The following is a 17768-nucleotide window of genomic DNA, read 5'->3' as shown; positions in this document are numbered from 1 at the left end:
GGCTTTATACAGAATTGTATATCCTTGGGGAATTTAATGCAGACTTTTCAACATAATATACTTTTCAATAAAACAAGCACCAGCTTGTGTAACTTCTTAGATTCCAAACTCTTTTTGGCAGGATTGGCATTTTAGGTGTAAGGAAACCACCTTGTATGCCATGTAGGTGCTACTGTAATCCAAACAACCAATGTTGAAAAGGCTTTTGATTTTGTAAATTGGCTCATTTGAGTTCACTGAAAGTTTTGTTCAGTAAACTTTCAGGCTGCAAGCTGAGTTTCTGTAACTTAGAAGCAGTACTGTGTGTTGGTAGACACTGACTCCATTTTACAGTGCCTCCTGGATCTTTTGATATCTAGGGCTCCGTCTGTAATGTGAAGAATTTGCAATAATGTAACTTTAAGCCAACAGCCCAAGTCATCAGAATGGATTATGTGAGAAACCTCCTGTTTCTCCTGATGGGAATGGCTTCTGTTTTCAAACGAATGTTTTTATTACCTTTTGTTGTACTAATTGTAGATGTACCCTACAATCTTAAAACTCCTTCTTAAAATTTGTATATGTGGGCAGCTGGAAAACCCACAGCAGCCTTAACTGCCTCTGATATCGCAAACTGGTAGAGGGCCTCAACTTCTCCCATCTATAGCTTTGTCTCTGGACCTCAGCATATCTGACTGGATTGTCATTGGAAAAAATGTTAGCACCCCAGTGGGTACAAATAGACCAATAACAATTTAGAGAAGTTTAAACTGATCTTTTATACACTGACAAATAGACATAAATTGGGTCTAATCCTATTATGTTATGAAGACCTGGACCAACATTTAAAAATAATAAAAAGATCAGAAATTCCCAATTGTTATGAGTAATGCAGGAAAGGAATTAACAAACTTCAAGGACTCCTGTAATCTTACCACTAGATACTCCTCAAATCCCAGGCAATTGAGCATTTAGAATAAAATTGGCTTGCACCATCCACATTAAATCCAGTGCAGAGCCCACTTTTGTCAGCTGTTTAAATGAGATTTCTAATCATGCACTTGTACCCAAAGATTTGGCAGCATACAGAATTAATTTGATAGGTTTGTGATATTAGCCTTCTCAATCCCTTTACAGCTTATTGAACTGATTGAACGATAGACTTAATTTTAAAATGAAACTTCAGAGAAGCATCTCTTTTTGGAGTGGTAAAAACCAATCCAAACTAGAATGTTGGGCAATGGTCCACCCCTGCCCCCCACCGCTGTAACCTCAAAGCATAAAACAGTCAGACAGCTTTGTAGACAACTGTAACGCCAAGGTGATTATGGTGATGACTCACATTTCCCTGTACGGTATCCAGCTATCAGTGCACTTGAAGAGCTGTGCCTTTGTATATGCAAGGAGAGTGTCAGTCAGTGCCCTCTTGCCAGCCAGCTCTGGACTGCTGAGCTCATAAGTGCTTTGGCAGCAGGCTGGGATACTGGTGCTTGAGAAAGGGACTTTGATTCCTAGACTTGAGAGTTGGCAGCAGAGGAAAGGGGTTTTGAGAAGGAAGGGTGAAGTTAAGTATAATATGGGAGAGGGCTAGAGATCGATCCCCGCTTGGTCCTTATAAGACTCATTACAGGAGCTCCACTGAAATTTTGTTGCAAATAGTTGCTCTGATTTTTATGTAGAAATTGAAGCCTGACAATATCTACCAATAAACAAGGGAATATGTAAGGGGGAGGCCAAGAAGGAACTGGAAAAGTAAGAGGGGCTATTAGAAAAACAGAACCTGCTGAAACTGTAATCTAGTGGTTATAGTAGGGGACTGGCAATCAAGGTTTCTTGGTTCATATCAATTCAGGAAAAGGACCTTGGTATCATTGTGGACAGGTTAATAAAGACCTCTGTTCAATGTGCAGCTGTGGTCAAAAGCAAATCTGGTTTTGTGATGGAGAAGAATATGGAAAATATAATGCCATTCTGCAAATCAATGGTGTAGCCTTACTAGTATGCAATAGTGGTCGCCATATCGGAAAGGATATTGCAGAATTAGAGGGGTTTCAAAGCAGGACAATGAGAATAATTAGGGTCCTCAAAAAATTCTCGTATGAAAAGATTGTTTACCTTTAGAAAGAAGAATGAAAGGGCACATGATAGAACATAAAATAACACATTGTAGAGGGGGAACTTCTGTTTTATCTTGTAGCACAAGAACAAGTGGATAGTCAATGAAATTTAAAAATGACCACTTCAGAACTGATAAAAAGGAAATACTTTTTCACAGAACATGTAATTAGTGTGTGGAACTTGGAGGTGACCATTACCTCCACCATAGGATGTCACTGAGACTGAGCACTTAACAAGATTTCAGGAGGTACTGGACAACTATATGCATAGCAAGAACACCCAGAGTTGTTATAATATGTGCATATTTTAAAAATGTTTTTGGAAGGGATATAAAATGATCTTCAAATGTTAAGGGCTGTTAAAGAGGTCTGTGGTCAATTGTTCTCAGTGTCCACTGAAGGTAGGACAAGAAGTAATTGGTTTAATCTGCCTCAAGGGAGACTTGGGTTAGAAATTGGGAAAAACTTGCTAACGATAAGGATAGTTAGCACTAGAATAGGCTTCAAGGGAGATTGTGGAATCCCCGTAATTGGAGGTTTTTAAGGACCGGTTAAACAGCTGTCCAGGATGGTCTAGGAATACCCGGCCCTGCTTCAGTGCAGGGGAGTGGACTTGATGACATCTTGAGGTCCCTTCCAGCCCTACTTTTTCCATAATTCTATGATTTCTGTTTCAGGTATTAAACAAATATCTACACAGACTAGCCCGCCTTTGCCTCCTGCAGTGTTTTTCACCTTTGGGTGAAGCATGTGGTGTTGGCCACTGTTAACAACAGGATACTGACTAGACTGATCACAGGTCCGTTCAGTACAGCATTTCCTATGTTGGGTTTGTTGTTGGCTTTGCACCTTTATACCCACTCTCTTTCAGAGGCTGCACACTGAGTGATGGTATTGTTCAAAGAAAATTGGTGACTGGTGGTTCCTTTCAAAATAAAATACATTTTAAATCAAATCACTCTTCTGGTGAAAATCTAGGTGGAGGTCAACAATTTAAACTGCATCATTTATCTCTGCAATCTTCAAAAAGTGTCTGGGCTGACTTAAAAACCAAATCAAATATTTTTGTCTCCCTCCTCCCCGACTTTTTTTCACCTCCTTCAGTTTTTAATAAGCGACCGTGACAGAGACCCACAATGTAACCTCCACTGCTCCAGGTCCCAGTCCAAACCCCTCTGCGCCTCAGATGGCCGGACGTACGAGTCAATGTGTGACTACCAGAGAGCCAAATGCAGGGACTCAGGTCTGAGTGTGGTGCATCGAGGCAGATGCAAAGGTAAGTGAATCACAAACTGGTTATTTTGAGATGGGGGCAGGTGTCCTATTTACTCTAAGGCTGGATTCTGGCATGCTTATGTTAAATAGTACCGTACTCCATGAGTAACCCATTGAAATACCCATGCTCAGCTGAGTATACTCTCTGAATCTGGCCCATAAGTGGATGGAGGAAGGGATGATTGCTTACGACTACAGAGGAAATAGGGAATATTGCTGATCGAGGGACCAATAAGTGTTCATTGAGCTGTGAGTTTGGGTACACAGAGAACACAGGATCGGTCACTGCCCCCCCCCCCCAAGTGGGTTTGCCCTCCTGTTTGCTTTCTGGAGTAGGTGTACTTTTGGGCATGCATATATGTACGCAAAGATGTGTAAGTACAGCAAAGGACTTGGAAGTCTCTTTGCACTGAATTAGCGACATAATGCTTTGTAAAGTTTTGTACAACCCCCTTTTTTGTTCTCTCTGCCACTGTTGCAGCTGTGTGTGTGGAGGGGGGGGGAGAGGGAAGACTTTCTCTACTTCACAACCCAGCTTCTTTGCACTGCATGATCAAACTGAAGGAATAGTCACAATTTCTCACTCATGGAAATCAATCTTTTGTCCTAGAAATGATTAGTCCTGCGGTGAAGTTGAAATAAGAGAGCTGTGTCTGTGCTGCCCTAATCAGAGGAAGATGGGCTGTAAGGGAGAACACTTATTTGAGCATAAATATCTTGGCAATCCAGTTAAAGTGACAAGAAAAACCTATAAAAATCCATGTGAAGGGCAAATGGATTATGTTTAAGCCAGACTTTTTTGTTTTGAAAGCTTTTTCCCTATCCTAAAAATCCCTCTTTAAAGTCTATAATTTAAAACTTTCTGGAATTTATTTCTTCTAAAATGGAGACCCGTTCTGAATTTTGTGTGTGTGTGTGTGTGTGTGTGTGTGTTCACATTTAGTTTAGGGGAAGCATGTGAGAGAGGGTAGCATTGAATGTTGAAAAGTAAGGGTTTTTTCCCCACGGTAAGGCTCTTGCTACTAATTTTGAGTTTCCTAAACATTTCTTGGTTCTCTTCCCCCCCCCCCCCTTCACCCCCCCCCCCCCCCCCCCCGCTATGAATAAGAACTTATTGGGTCCTCCTTGCCATCCACAGAGCTGAGAGACTAAACCTGTCTCATCAAAAGATGAACTGCAAATATTTTAAAGCTTTGTTTTTTCCCTTAACATTCAGAAAACAAATATTGGAATTTCCTGTGGGATGGAAACTCTGAATTTCCCTCTGGCCATATCCTCAGAGTGGGCCCCTGCATTACTTACTATCCAAATGCTGCACTTGATTTCAGAATTAATTTCCTTATGGGTGTTTTGTTTCTGTGGTACTTGTATTTTAGTTCTTCAAACATTAATTATTATTCACAACACCACTGTGAGATGAGGGGCTGCTATTATCTTGATTTTACAGATGGGGAGGTGATGCAGACACACTAATGTCAAAAGCTTAAACTAATTTTGAGTGTCCAATTTGAGATGCCTAGAACTTGATTTCTCAGAATACTTTGAATATATGAAGTGCTATTTATATAATACTAAGTGCAGCTCCCTTTGACTTCAGTTGCAGCTGTGAGCGCTCAGTACTTCTGCGAATCAGACACTGGGTGTCTCAGCTTGGGCACCCAGAACACAAGTAACACAATTAGTGGCCACCTGTGAAAATCCTGATTTGTGACTTGGCCAGCATCACACAGGAACTCCTGTGGCAGAGGCAGGGATAGAATCCAGTTCTTCAGGACAACGTTCAGTTACCTTAACCATGAAAGCATCATTTCTCTTCCTGCAATCCCCTCCCTCATTCACTATTCATCTGCCAATTCTGCAACAAATGAGGCAAGGGTCCTACACACAACAGCTTTTTCACAAGCCTGGTCCAAAGCATAAAGGTGCTAGAGATTGTCAATTAAATGATTAGGTAATAACATGGGTGAAAGTTATTGCCCACCCCCCCAATCTCATTCTCAGAAATGGCTGAAAGGTTTTTGCTGAAACTTCCCCCCCCTCCCCCCAAAAAAGGTAGCCAGAGGCAGACGGTCAACATGGAAAACTTTATCCCAAACAGCTTCAGTTTGACACAGTTTGTAATAGAACTCTTTAGACTTTTCATCCCACAGGGAATTCCAAGTTCTTGAAACTGTTGTTGTTGTTGTTCCGCTCCAGCCCTACAAAGCTCTGGATGAAAAGTCAATCACAGGAGTTTTCATGAAACACAATATTCTGAAAATGGTTTTTGATAAAGTTGATTTTGTTCTATTTTTCTAAATATAGTTGAAACATCTCATTTTCAACTTTAATTTTCTATCTTCTAGAAAGGAAGCGTGATGACTTCCCACAAATTTTGACAAAATCCATATGTTCCTGTGAAACATTTCAATTTAATTGGCATATTCTAATGGAAGGCTGTGTGGTTAGCTATGGAACAGTTTATCATGCTGCAGGCCACGGATGAAACTTGTGCAGTCTTTATAGATACACCTATTAGAGTCTAGACCAGTGGTTTTCAACTTTTTTTTTTCCACTTGAGAACCTCTTAAAAAATTTCAAATGGGGGTGCGGCCCCCCCCTTTGGAAATCTTAGACCTAGTCCGCAGACCTCCAAGGGTCTGTGGACCACAGGTCGAATACCGCTGTTCTATGGTAACGACAACCTTTCACAGACCCCTTAAGCTTAGTCTGCAGACTCTTTCCCCCCCTCCCCCCCCCGGTGTTCCATGGTGGTTTAGACTTTTAGACAGGCACTCTTCACTCTTTCAAATTTCTTCTCATCTTTGGATACATTTGCAGCATTACTATGCAGCTTGGCCACAGACAGACATTTGAGGATTTTTTCAGTTTTATAGCTTTTACTGCTACTTCTTGTAAGTATTCTGCTGTGTGGGCATTTCCTGATGTATCAATTGTTTCTGTAAGGAAGACATTCCCTTCTTCTGTTGTCACACAAGCACATACAACAGGATCATTGTGGACATTGCTCCACCCATCAAGACACAGGTTAACAATTTCACCCTCTAGACCTTTTGCACACTGCTCAATTTCTCTTTCATAAACTTTATCCAGCAATTTCCCCGTGACATCTGTTCTGTTGTATGGACTGTATCCTGGTCTTACTGACTGAACCATGTTAATGAAGTGTGGGTTCTCAATCATACAGAAAAGAGTTTTTCATAAACAAACCGGGCAATTTTTTCATCAATTACCTCTTTTTGTAATCTGCTGGTTCTTATCACAAACTTATCTATGGTTGTTTCTGGATGATGGAGGTTTTTTCTCTTTATGCTACAGGTGATATACTGTGGCTGTGACATACATGATGTGACTGAAACACTATCATTGGCAGATAACTCTGAAATTATAGAAAATCATGGTGATCTTGAAGCTGGATAGTCTTTGGAATCCTGTATGTTGAGAATGGGTTCTCCTTAACAAAATAAGTCAATGCAGTTATTTAATTAGTATTACCATACTGCTCACTTAATGAATGCAATGAGTAATACTGACACTCAGTACTACTTTAAAGGTGAAATTGTAAAAGGAAGATCTGCCTATTTCAGCTATTTATTTATCACAACTGCATCTAAAATGATAGTACCATAGAGTAACAACTTGTGTGTGTGTGTAAATTTTTTTTTCTCAAACATGAGAATGCAAGAGTAGTCCAGAAGGAAGATAGGCAGTCCTTAAGAAAGAAGTATGAAATAAAAACGTTTACCAACTTGAAGATCCTGCATGTTAAGAGATGTTCCTTTCATCATCTTCAACGCAGCTTCCTCCTGAGAAGGAACACTTCTCATGATATTTCAATTGGGCAACCAGGCCTTGCATTTCTTTGTTGCACTGTTTGCATTTGGCATGCATGCCTGTCTTAACCGCAGGTAGAGGAACTTCATTAAAATATTCCCAAACTGGGTCTCTTTTATGGCCTGCAGCCTTTATAGGTTTTCCCTTCTAATGAGGGAATGGTATGGTAGATCTCAAATCAATGAAGGCTACGCTCAGAAAGACCTCAGACTTCTAGAATATGCTGCTCAAACAGTTTCACTTCTGTTTCTACTGCCTGTCCCTCTCTTCTCGCATTTATCTCCAGACTTCTTCTCCTTGTCCAAATCTATTCTGCCCTCACCAATCTTCTATTCATTGAACTTTTTGAAACTTTTCACTTTTAGAGAGCTAAGGGATTGACTCTGTACACAAATTTGCAGAGGGACAATAGGGTTGGTTATTTCTCACCTCTCTATATTTGTTTGTTTAAAAACCATTTTTGCTGTTAACAAACATGTTACCTCTGGAGACACAAATCCACAGTTTGAGAACTGCAAAACAAAGCATCTTTGATGGTATCTTCTAGACTGAGCACTGAGTCCCATTGGGTAGATAGAAAGATAAACCTAAATCTATACAGAAGCCCTTGGAACCCCATAAGATTGGGTCCCTAATCCATGAACTATTGGAACTCATTTACAAAACTTTCTTAAACATTACATGAAAATATTGTCTCATACTATAGAATTAGAATTTATAATCCCTATTCCATGATGAGATATCTTTGAGCTATAGTTTTAATTAAGATAGGTTTTTCCTCCAAAAAGCATTTTATCAAAAATCCAATTTAAATAAAAAAAAAAAAAAATCCAATTGATTTTTATCCACCCTGCCCAAATGTCATTCTGGCCAGGGATGGTTAGTCTTTTTTTCTGGATACTGGCATGGCTATCCCATGTTCACAAGAGGTTGTGTATCTTAATATCACTACATAGCTAGTCTATGTTTGCAAACAGTATTTGTATAACTGTTACCCCACCAATCCAATTGCACTCCTTTCTGTATGCATGCATGCATGTATGTATGCTATAGCCATTTGTTCAGTGGGGTCTTAGATTTGATTTGTAGACTCGTTGCTGTGGAGATTCTCTTCTGTACGTTTACACTGTGTCTAGTAGAATGGAGCCCCAATCCTGATCACTGGCTTTGCAGCACTTTTGTAATACAAATATCAAGCAGAGGATCAGATCTTGCCATCCTTTCCCTGAGAAGCATCCTGGAAATGGGGATCCAGGGTGGGGGCAGTGCTATTCAATATACATAAGGGTGGCCAAATCATATCTGTTCTGCAGAGCCAGTTGAGTAAGAAGCTGCAGTTTTCAGTCCTCTTCCAAAACCTATCAGCAGCGCTGTAAGAGCAGTTTTTTTTTTAAATAAATGTAAACACTAACATAATACTGTGCCTTTGCAGGGCAGAGGGAAGTTTTCTTTGTGACCCTGCAGGTGATCAGCATAAGGCTTATCAAGTATAATATTTGTTTGCCCTTTATCACAGGATAAGCTGGGCCTATGAGGGGTTGAGGTTCCAAATGCTGCCATCACCTGATTCAAGTACTGGCCAGAGTTGAGGCCTTAACTCCTCAGCTCACCCTGTGACACTTCCCTTAGCAACAGGTTGACTGGCCTACACCTGATGCAGGAGGGACACATTGCACCCCACCCTCCAACCAGATTGTACTCCATGCAGGAGTCCCCCCTTAGGAAAGGAAGCTAGTGATAGCACATCCTTGCCTGAGAGGTTGTTATGAAAGACGGCAACTTCAGTTGGCCGCTAGTGCTGTATTGGTCTTACTGGCAGAAGCTGCCTGGGGGATGCGCTCAATTGGAACATCCCCTGCTGCAGCTTTGGTTACACCCCTTCTGCTGCCAGCATTGCCAGATACTGGACCTGTGCTGGCTAGCTCAAGTCCATCCAGAGAGAAGGGGTTAGGAGTGTCTTGCACTCCTCTGCCACCTCTGGTGGACCTTCAACCACCACAGACCTTGACTCTGGCATTTGTTAGTAGAGGCCAATGTCCCCCGGGGTAAATGTAGCCAAATGTTGTTGCCTATAAAATTTGCCACTGCTTATAAAAGTGTGCAGTGGCTGTTACTTTGAGCTCCTGGATCTTCCTTCCAGGAGATGTTAAATTGCCTAATGATTTCAAGTATCAGAGGGGTAGCCATGTTAGTCTGAATCTGTAAAAAGCAACAGAGGGTCCTGTGGCACCTTTAAGACTAACAGAAGTATGGGGAGCATAAGCTTTCGTGGGTAAGAACCTCACTTCTTCAGATGCAACTTCCTCTGTTGCTTTTTGCCTAATGATTGTATTTCTAATGTATAGATAAAGATAGTAGGGAAAAAAAGTCTTACAACATGGTTTCCCATTGCATCTTTGCACAGCTGAATGTAGCCTCTAGCTATCTTCTGGGGAGCCTGTTGATACTTAAAATCAGAGTGGATTTTTGGTTCCCTTTGCAGATGCTGGCCAAAGTAAGTGTCGATTAGAGAGGGCTCAGGCCCTGGAACAGGCAAAGAAGCCCCAGGAAGCGGTCTTCATTCCAGAATGCAATGAGGATGGATCATTCACACAAGTAAGACTTCAATCAGCCTATGTCTGTTCCTGTTTCCTCTGGCTGGAAGGAATTATCTACTAGTATCTGACCAAAGGGAAATGATGACAAAGGTGGCAAAAATATACAATGGTGGGCAATCACCCCCACTGACTTGGAGTTCAAAAGTCCTTGCCAGTTGATAGCTGTTTGGCCTGTGCAAACATGGTGTTGGTCACTCATGTACCTAAAGGACAAGCCTATTCACCATGACTTGTGTTAATTAGCTCCCTTGTTAAGTTCTTGGTCTGTGCTGGGACTTAACGTGCTATGAGGCTGAGCTCCATGGTCATTCCTCCAGGTTAGGGTTGAGGCTCGCTGACAAGACAGTGTGGGACAAGCTTCCTCTGCTGCTGGTCATACTGTGCCTGTTCTGGCAAAAGAGGGCTAGTCTCCAGAGCTGTCAACTCAGCATCTTTCATTGGCATTATATTCACTTACTTGTAAGGAGGACTAACCCCTGCTTTATTGCTTTAAAATCCTAGATCATGTGGGAGTGAATGGTGGTGGGATTTCCAATGTTGTCTTCTGCTGGTGATGAGGGAACAGGCCTATCCAGTAATGATGCCTCGAGTATCCAAATATGGGATATTCTCCTCTTGCTAGACCTGAGTGTGCTAGAATTGCAGATTGTCTAATAGGCAAAAGGAAAATGCCTTAATTTAAGAAGCCGGCTTGGGAAAGTGCCAGCTTGGGAAAGCACCTGCTTCTTACTACTTAAAGCTTGACAACCTTCAGGCTTATGGTGAAATGAGTTTGGTAACAACTTATTCAGTTTCAAAGATCAACCTTTCCAAATGATTGAGCAGGGAGTGTTGCTACCAGCTTCCATTGCCATTCCAAACAGTTGCCCTTAACCAGAGGGAAGGCTGCCATAGTGTGGGTTTTCAGGGGAAGAGTGGTTTGGGGAGACTCCAAGGGTAAAAAAAAATTTAGTCTTGGTGCTCAGCTCTCTTCCACTCCAGGTACTGGCATGCCTGTTGCAGTGGCCACTCATGGGAGCTGTGTCACACACTAGTGGCTAGGGAGGTAAAAGGGAGTCATGTGCAGTTTTCTCCTGAAGCTGGGTAAATGGGAGAGGTGAATAGTTTATTGGACTTGGCACAGGGCTCTAAGCCAGCCATTGGAGGCTCCAATCCTGTCTGACTTTGCCCAAGTTGCACAACCCCTCTGCATTAGTTTCCCCCTGGGTAAAATTGGGATAGAATTTCCCTGCTACATAGTGAATTAATTACTCCTCAGATCCCTATGGGTATGTCTACACTATGAAATTAGGTCAAATTTATAGAAGCCGGTTTTATAGAAATGGTTTTTATACAGTCGATTGTGTGTGTCCCCACATAATGCTCGAAGTGCATTAAGTCGCCGGACCGCATCCACAGTATCAAGGCTAGCATCAACTTCCGGAGCATTGCACTGTGGGTAGCTATCCCACAGTTCCCGCAGTCTCCGCCACCCATTGGAATTCTGGGCTGAGATCCCAATGCCTGATGATGCAAAAACAGTGTTGCGGGGGGTTCTGGGTACATGTCGTCAGGGCCCTCCCCCTCCCTCAGAGCAATGGCAGACAATCGATTCGCGCCTTTTTACCTGGGTAACCTGTGCAGACGACGTACCACGGCAAGCATGGAGCCTGCTCAGCTCAGTCACCATATTTCATCTGGGTGCCAGCAGACGTGGTACTGCATTGCTACACAGCAGCAGCTAATTGCCTTTTGGCAGTAGATGGTGCAGTATGACTGGTAGCCGTCATCATCGTATTCCTCAGTGAGTTCGGTCAGAGGCATCTGGGCAGACATGTTTTGTCTCCTGGAGACTCAGGCCTGCCGGCAGTCCTATTGAACAGTCTTGACGATGATGGCTAGCAATCGTAATGCAGCATCTGCCAAGCACCCAGAAGATGCCGATGGCTATCAGTCATGCTGCACCGTCTGCTGCCAGCCTAAGATCTAAAAGAGAGATGGACCAGATTTGTTCTGTATTCATTTGCTTCCCCCTCCCTCCGTGAAATCAACAGCCTGCTAAACCAGAGTTTTGAGTTCAATCTTTGGGGGGGGGGGGGCGGCATTCTGTGTGACAGTTGTTTGTGTTTCTCCCTGATGCACAGCCACATTTGTTGATTTTAATTCCCTGTAAACTGTCGTCACTCGCCCCTCCTTCCGTCAGACCATAGTTTCGTGCCTTTTTTCAGCCCAGACGCCATAGCACTGGGATCATGGAGCCCGCTCAGATCACCGTGGCAATTATGAGCACTATGAACACCACGCGCATTGTCCTGGAGTATATGCAGAGCCAGAACATGCCAAAGCAAAACCAGATGAGGAGGCGATTGCAGCGCCGCGACGAGAGTGATGAAGAAATTGACATGGACCTAGACCTCTCACTAAGTACGGGCCCCAGCAATGTGCAAATCATGGTGTCACTGGGACAGGTTCATGCCATGGAACGCCGATTCTGGGCCCGGAAACAAGCACAGACTGGTGGGACCGCATGGTGTTGCAGGTGTGGCTGCAAAACTTCCCAGTGGCTGCGAAACTTTCGCATGCGTAAGGCACTTTCTTGGAACTTTGGGACTTGCTTTCCCCTGCCCTGAAGCACCAGAAAACCAGGATGAGAGCAGCCCTCACGGTTGAGAAGTGAGTGGCGATAGCCCTGTGGAAACTTGCAACGCCAGACAGCTACCGGTCAGTCGGGAATCAATTCGGAGTGGGCAAATCTACTGTGGGGGCTGCTGTGATGCAAGTAGCCAAAGCAATCACTGAGGTGCTGCTACGAAAGGTAGTGACTTTGGGAAATGTGCAGGTCATAGTGGATGGCTTTGCTGCAATGGGACTCCCTAACTGTGGTGGGGCGATAGATGGAACCCATATCCCTATCTTGGCACCGGAGCACCAGGGTACCCAGTACATAAACCACAAAGGGTACTTTTCAGTGGTGCTGCAAGCACTTGTGGATCACAAGGGACGTTTGACCAACATCAATGTGGGCTGGCCAGGAAGGGTTCATGACGCTCGCGTCTTCAGGAACACTAATCTGTTTAAACAGCTGCAGCAAGGGACTTACTTCCCAGACCAGAAAATAACTGTTGGGGATGTTGAAATGCCTATAGTTGGGGACCCAGCCTACCCCTTAATGCCATGGCTCATGAAGCCATACACAGGCAGCCTGGACAGGAGTCAGGAGCTGTTCAACTACAGGCTGCGCAAGTGCAGAATGGTGGTAGAATGTGCATTTGGCCATTTAAAAGGTCACTGGCGATCATGACTGACTCGCTCAGACCTCAGCCAAACCAATATCCCCATTGTTATTTCTGCTTGCTGTGTGCTCCACAATCTCTGTGAAAGTAAGGGGGAGACCTTTATGGCGGGGTGGGAGGCTGAGGCAAATCGCCTGGCTGCTGATTACACACAGCCAGACACCAGGGCAATTAGAAGAGCACACCAGGAAGTGCTGCGCATCAAAGAAGCTTTGAAAACCAGTTTCATGACTGGCCAGGCTACAGTGTGAAACTTCTGTTTTTTCTCCTTCATGAAAACCCACCCCCTTTATTGACACAATCTCTGTAAGGAACCCACCCTCCCCCTTCCCCCAGCTTGCTTTCAAAGGAAATAAAGTCACTATCGTTTAAAAAATCATTTAGTCTTTATTAATTGATTATAAAAAGAGGGAGTTTGGGAGGAGGATTGGAGGGAAGAAAAAGGCCACTAAAAAAAGGTTTAAAAAAAAATGACAGCCTTTTGCTTGGGCTTGCTTGAGCCTCCCTCCCCGCGTTCTTACACGTCTGGGTGAGGAGGCTATGGAACATGGTGAGGGAGGTTATACAGGGGCTGTAGCAGCACTCTGTTATCCTGCTGCCGTTCCTGAAGCTCCACCAGACGCCGGAGCATGTCTGTTTGCTCACGCAGCAGCCCCAGCATTGCATCCTGCCTCCTCTGATCTTCCTGGCGCCAGCTCTCATCTCGAGCGTCCCTCCTGTCCTCACGTTCACTGGCATCTTTCCTATACTTTGAAACTGTGTCCTTCCACTCATTCAGATGAGCTCTTTCACTGTAGGTGGGTTCCATGATTTCCGCAAACATCTCGTCTCGCATCTTCTTTTTCCGACTCCTTATCTGAGATAGTCTTCGGGACAGAGGAGGGAGGCTTGAAAAATTTGCAGCTGCTGGAGGGAGGGGAAAAAAGGAGAATTTTTTAAAAAGATACATTTTACAGAACAATGCTTATACTCTTTCACAGTGACCAACACTATTCACATTACATAGCACATGTGATTTCTGTGCAAGGTCGCATTTTGCCTCTTAATATTGAGTGACTGTGGCTTTGCTGCTAGAGATCACAGACGCAGGTCCGGGCAACAGAATTCGGCTTGCATGCGGCCACGGTAAGCCATTGTCTTTCGGCTTCTGCACCCTCCTTTCCCACATACCAAGCAAAGCCCGTTGAGTGCTGCAGTTTTCCTGTTAACCTTCAGCAGCAGAAAACAAACTAAGCCCCCCCCCCATCCAATTCTCTGGATGATCGCTTTATCCCTCCCCCCACCACGTGGCTGGTATCAGGGAAGATCCCTGCTAGCCAAACGCGAAAAGCTCAGGGCCAATTCCCCTCCCCTCCCACCCCCCCACGCTTCACTAACTGCAGGGAAGGGTTTCTTTTCAGCCACAGGCAAACAACCCAGTAGGAACGGCCACCTCTGTCCCCTTAATTAAATTCCCGTATTTCAACCAGGTTACCATGAGTGATATCATTCTCCTGAGGATTACACAGCGAGATAAAGAACGGATGTTGCTTGAATGCCAGCAAACACCGGGACCATACGCTGCCAGGCTTTATCATGCAATGATACCAGATTACTTGCTCTAGCATGGCGTGGTCAAGTGTCCTACCATGGAGGACGGAATAAGGCTGCACTGCCCAGAAACCTTGTGGCAAGGCTTCTGGGGTACCTCCAGGAGAGCTTCATGGAGATGTCCCTGGAGGATTTCCGCTCCATCCCCAGACACGTTAACAGACTTTTCCAGTAGCTGTACTGGCCGCGAATGCATCCCAAGTCCTCAAGGCAAAGTAATCATTAAACGCTTGCTTTTAAAACAAGTTTTATATTTTAAAAGGTAAACTCACCTGAGGTCCCTTCCATGGAGTCATGGTCTTGGATACTGGGTTGGGAGGGTACTTCAGTCAGGCTGAGAAAAAGATCCTGCCCGTTGGGGAGAACGGAGTGCTGTGTGCTCTCCGTAAGCTTGTCGTCCTCCTCCTCCTCTTCCCCGTCCGCAGAATCCTCAGGTGTAGGTGCTGAGATTACCCCCGCCTCGGAATCCAGTCAGAGGTGGGGTAGTGGTGGCACACCCTCCCCCCCCCCCCCCCCGAACTGCATGCAGCTCAGCATAGAAGCGGTATGTCCGCGGCTCTGACCCGGAGCGACCGTTTGCCTCCTTTGTTTTTTGATAGGCTTGTCTGAGCTCCTTGACTTTCACGCGGCACTAATCTGAGTCCCTATTGTGGCCTCTCTCCATCATGCCCTTGGAGATTTTTTTCAAAAGTTTTGGCATTTTGTCTTTTCGAACGAAGTTCTGCTAGCACTGAATCCTCTCCCCATATAGTGATCAGATCCAGTACTTCCCGTATGGTCCATGCTGGTGCTCTTTTTCGATTATTGGCCTGCATAGTTACCTGTGCTGATGAGCCATCTGTCGTTACCTGTGCTCTCCACACTGGGCAAACAGGAAATAAAATTCAAATGTTCATGGGGCTTTTCCTGTCTACCTGGCCAGTGCATCAGAGTTCAGATTGCTGTCCAGAGCAGTCACAATGGTGCACTGTGGGATAGCTCCCGGAGGCCAATACCATCGAATTGCGGCCACACTAACCCTAATTCAAAATGATGATCTCTATTTTGGTGTTACTCCGCTCGTCGGGGTGGAGTACAGAAATTGATTTTAAGAGCCCTTTTTATTTTGAAATAAATGGCTTTGTTGTGTGGACGGGTGCAGGGTTAATTCGATTTAACACTGCTAAATCCGAATTAGTCATAGTGTAGACCAAGCCTTACTCCAAACAGGATAACCCCTGCTGGCATCCTGCCCCTGCAATCTTCTGATTAGCATTTTGCTCAGACTGTAAATGAGGGTCCATTGTGAACAATACAATACTCAATTTGCATATGACCAGCCAGAGTGAGATAAGTCTCTCTTCTCCCATGCCTGCCAGGGGTATGTGGTTCACCTTTTGGTGACTTGCTTTAACTTACAGATCTAGATAACAATTTTTAGTGTGTGTGTGTGTGTGTGTGTGTGTGTGTATATATACATAACTCTTCACATGTTCCTACAGACATCTCACAATGATTATGATGGTCAGTGTGACTTTGTCACATACGTCTCTAATAAAAGTCTTTCTCTGGCAGACTAGTAGATAAACGCCAGAATCAGGGAATCGCTAACTCTAATGTACCCCTGTGCCCTCTGGCATCAAGAGGTCCTTCGGTCGCAGTGATGTTATGGAATACAGGGGTATATTGGGAGAGCTGCAGGAAGGACCCAGGATTGAAATAGTAGAGGCTGCTGTAGACCAAGATTGAGCTGCCTTTCCAGAGCTATGTGAAGGAAGATCACACACAGGATACAGCTGCTCTATCCCTTGCTTGCTTAAGCCATTGCTATATTCTCCTACTTCTCCAAAGTCCTGGGCTAGTGTCCTAGCCACTGGGAAATCCTCCTTACTCATGTGTGAGATAAGTGTGGTTTGCTGGGAAGGAGGCAATTGAGACCAAAAGAGGGATTTCTTCTGTTCCCTGAAGCACTGTTACAAGAAGGACAGAGTGGGCTCAGATGACTTGCATTCATTACTGTTGCCACAAAGAACTTCAGAAAACCCTTCTCTGATGTTCTGGGCTCATCTTTCAGACAAAAACCATTTGTTTCCTCTCCAGAGTCTAGGGCATTACAACCAGAGGTGAATGAACCCACCTTGACATTGAGGTTCAGTCACAAGCTATCCAGATTTTTGGACACGTGTCTGAGAGCAATCTGAAAGTTGAGTGCTTCCAGAGAGCCCAGAAATACCACAGGAACAGTCTCACATCATTTCAGTACTTAAGGTCCTGGGCCCATTTGGAACCCAAAATGCAGAGGGACTAAAAATGGAAAATTAATGGTTAAGAAAGTGGAAAATTCATCTGAAACTCAAAAATTAACCAAGGTCGTTCTAGCTTTTAGTTCTGATTCACCCATTGCTAATCACAAGGGAAGGTGTAACACACAAGGTCAGAAAGCAGAGTTGCTTTGAACAAAACCAATGTTTATCACTTTCCTCCCAGGGGTCCAGTTAGACTCAGTGGTAATCAGGAGGGCATCAGGTAGTGTCTCTCCTCTACTTGCCTGCTGTGATCAAAACAAGTCCACACTACCACCATTTCAACCTTACCATGTGGGTAAATTATTTCCCATCACAATAGCTGTCAACACTTAACCCAGTGTAGTACAACCAGGCTGATGAAAGGTAAGTTTTATTCCCAACACAATGTTTGATTTGATTGCATGCAATTGAGAATTAATTCATGTTGGGCAAAGTTGTATGTTACTTTAAAGAGGTTTCTATTTCCAGTATTTTTTGTGTGTGTGTGTGTGGTAATTCCTTTTCAAGCTGTATTTAACCTGCTGTGATCTTCCTTAAACAATAGACCGTACTGGGTAATCTGTACTTTTTTGCTGCTTAGTGCCATAGGGCTTGTTGCCATGGGCTCAGGGAGAATTACATTCTTCATAGTTTTCCCCAAGCAGGTTTTCAGAAAAGGTGGTTGAGGTTTAAACAAAATCAATTACAGACAAACGAAAGTGAATGTTACTAATCACATTGCTGCTTTGGGTGCATGGCTCAGTGTGGCTTTTCATGACATGTCTCGTTTTGTCCCTTCTGTGTCCACTGTCAAAGCTGGACCCCTTTACTTGGCAAGCT

General features: G+C 44.0%; 1 protein-coding gene across 4 annotated transcripts in view; it reads left to right on the top strand.

The window, feature by feature from the left end:
- Positions 1-17768, top strand: part of SMOC1 (SPARC related modular calcium binding 1) — a 203991-nt gene that overhangs the window by 94600 nt on the left and 91623 nt on the right. For all 4 annotated transcript variants that reach the window (XM_034769315.1, XM_034769316.1, XM_034769314.1 and 1 more), the window contains exons 2-3: positions 3201-3372; positions 9688-9800. In XM_034769315.1, coding sequence (XP_034625206.1) covers positions 3201-3372; positions 9688-9800 — 285 coding nt within the window. The remainder of the gene's footprint in view (positions 1-3200; positions 3373-9687; positions 9801-17768) is intronic.

This window comes from Trachemys scripta, chromosome 4 (assembly GCF_013100865.1).
Source record: "Trachemys scripta elegans isolate TJP31775 chromosome 4, CAS_Tse_1.0, whole genome shotgun sequence".
Lineage (NCBI taxonomy): Eukaryota > Metazoa > Chordata > Testudines > Emydidae > Trachemys > Trachemys scripta.
The sequence above is the reverse complement of the archived record's forward strand: the minus strand, read 5'-3'. Positions and strand labels throughout refer to the sequence as shown.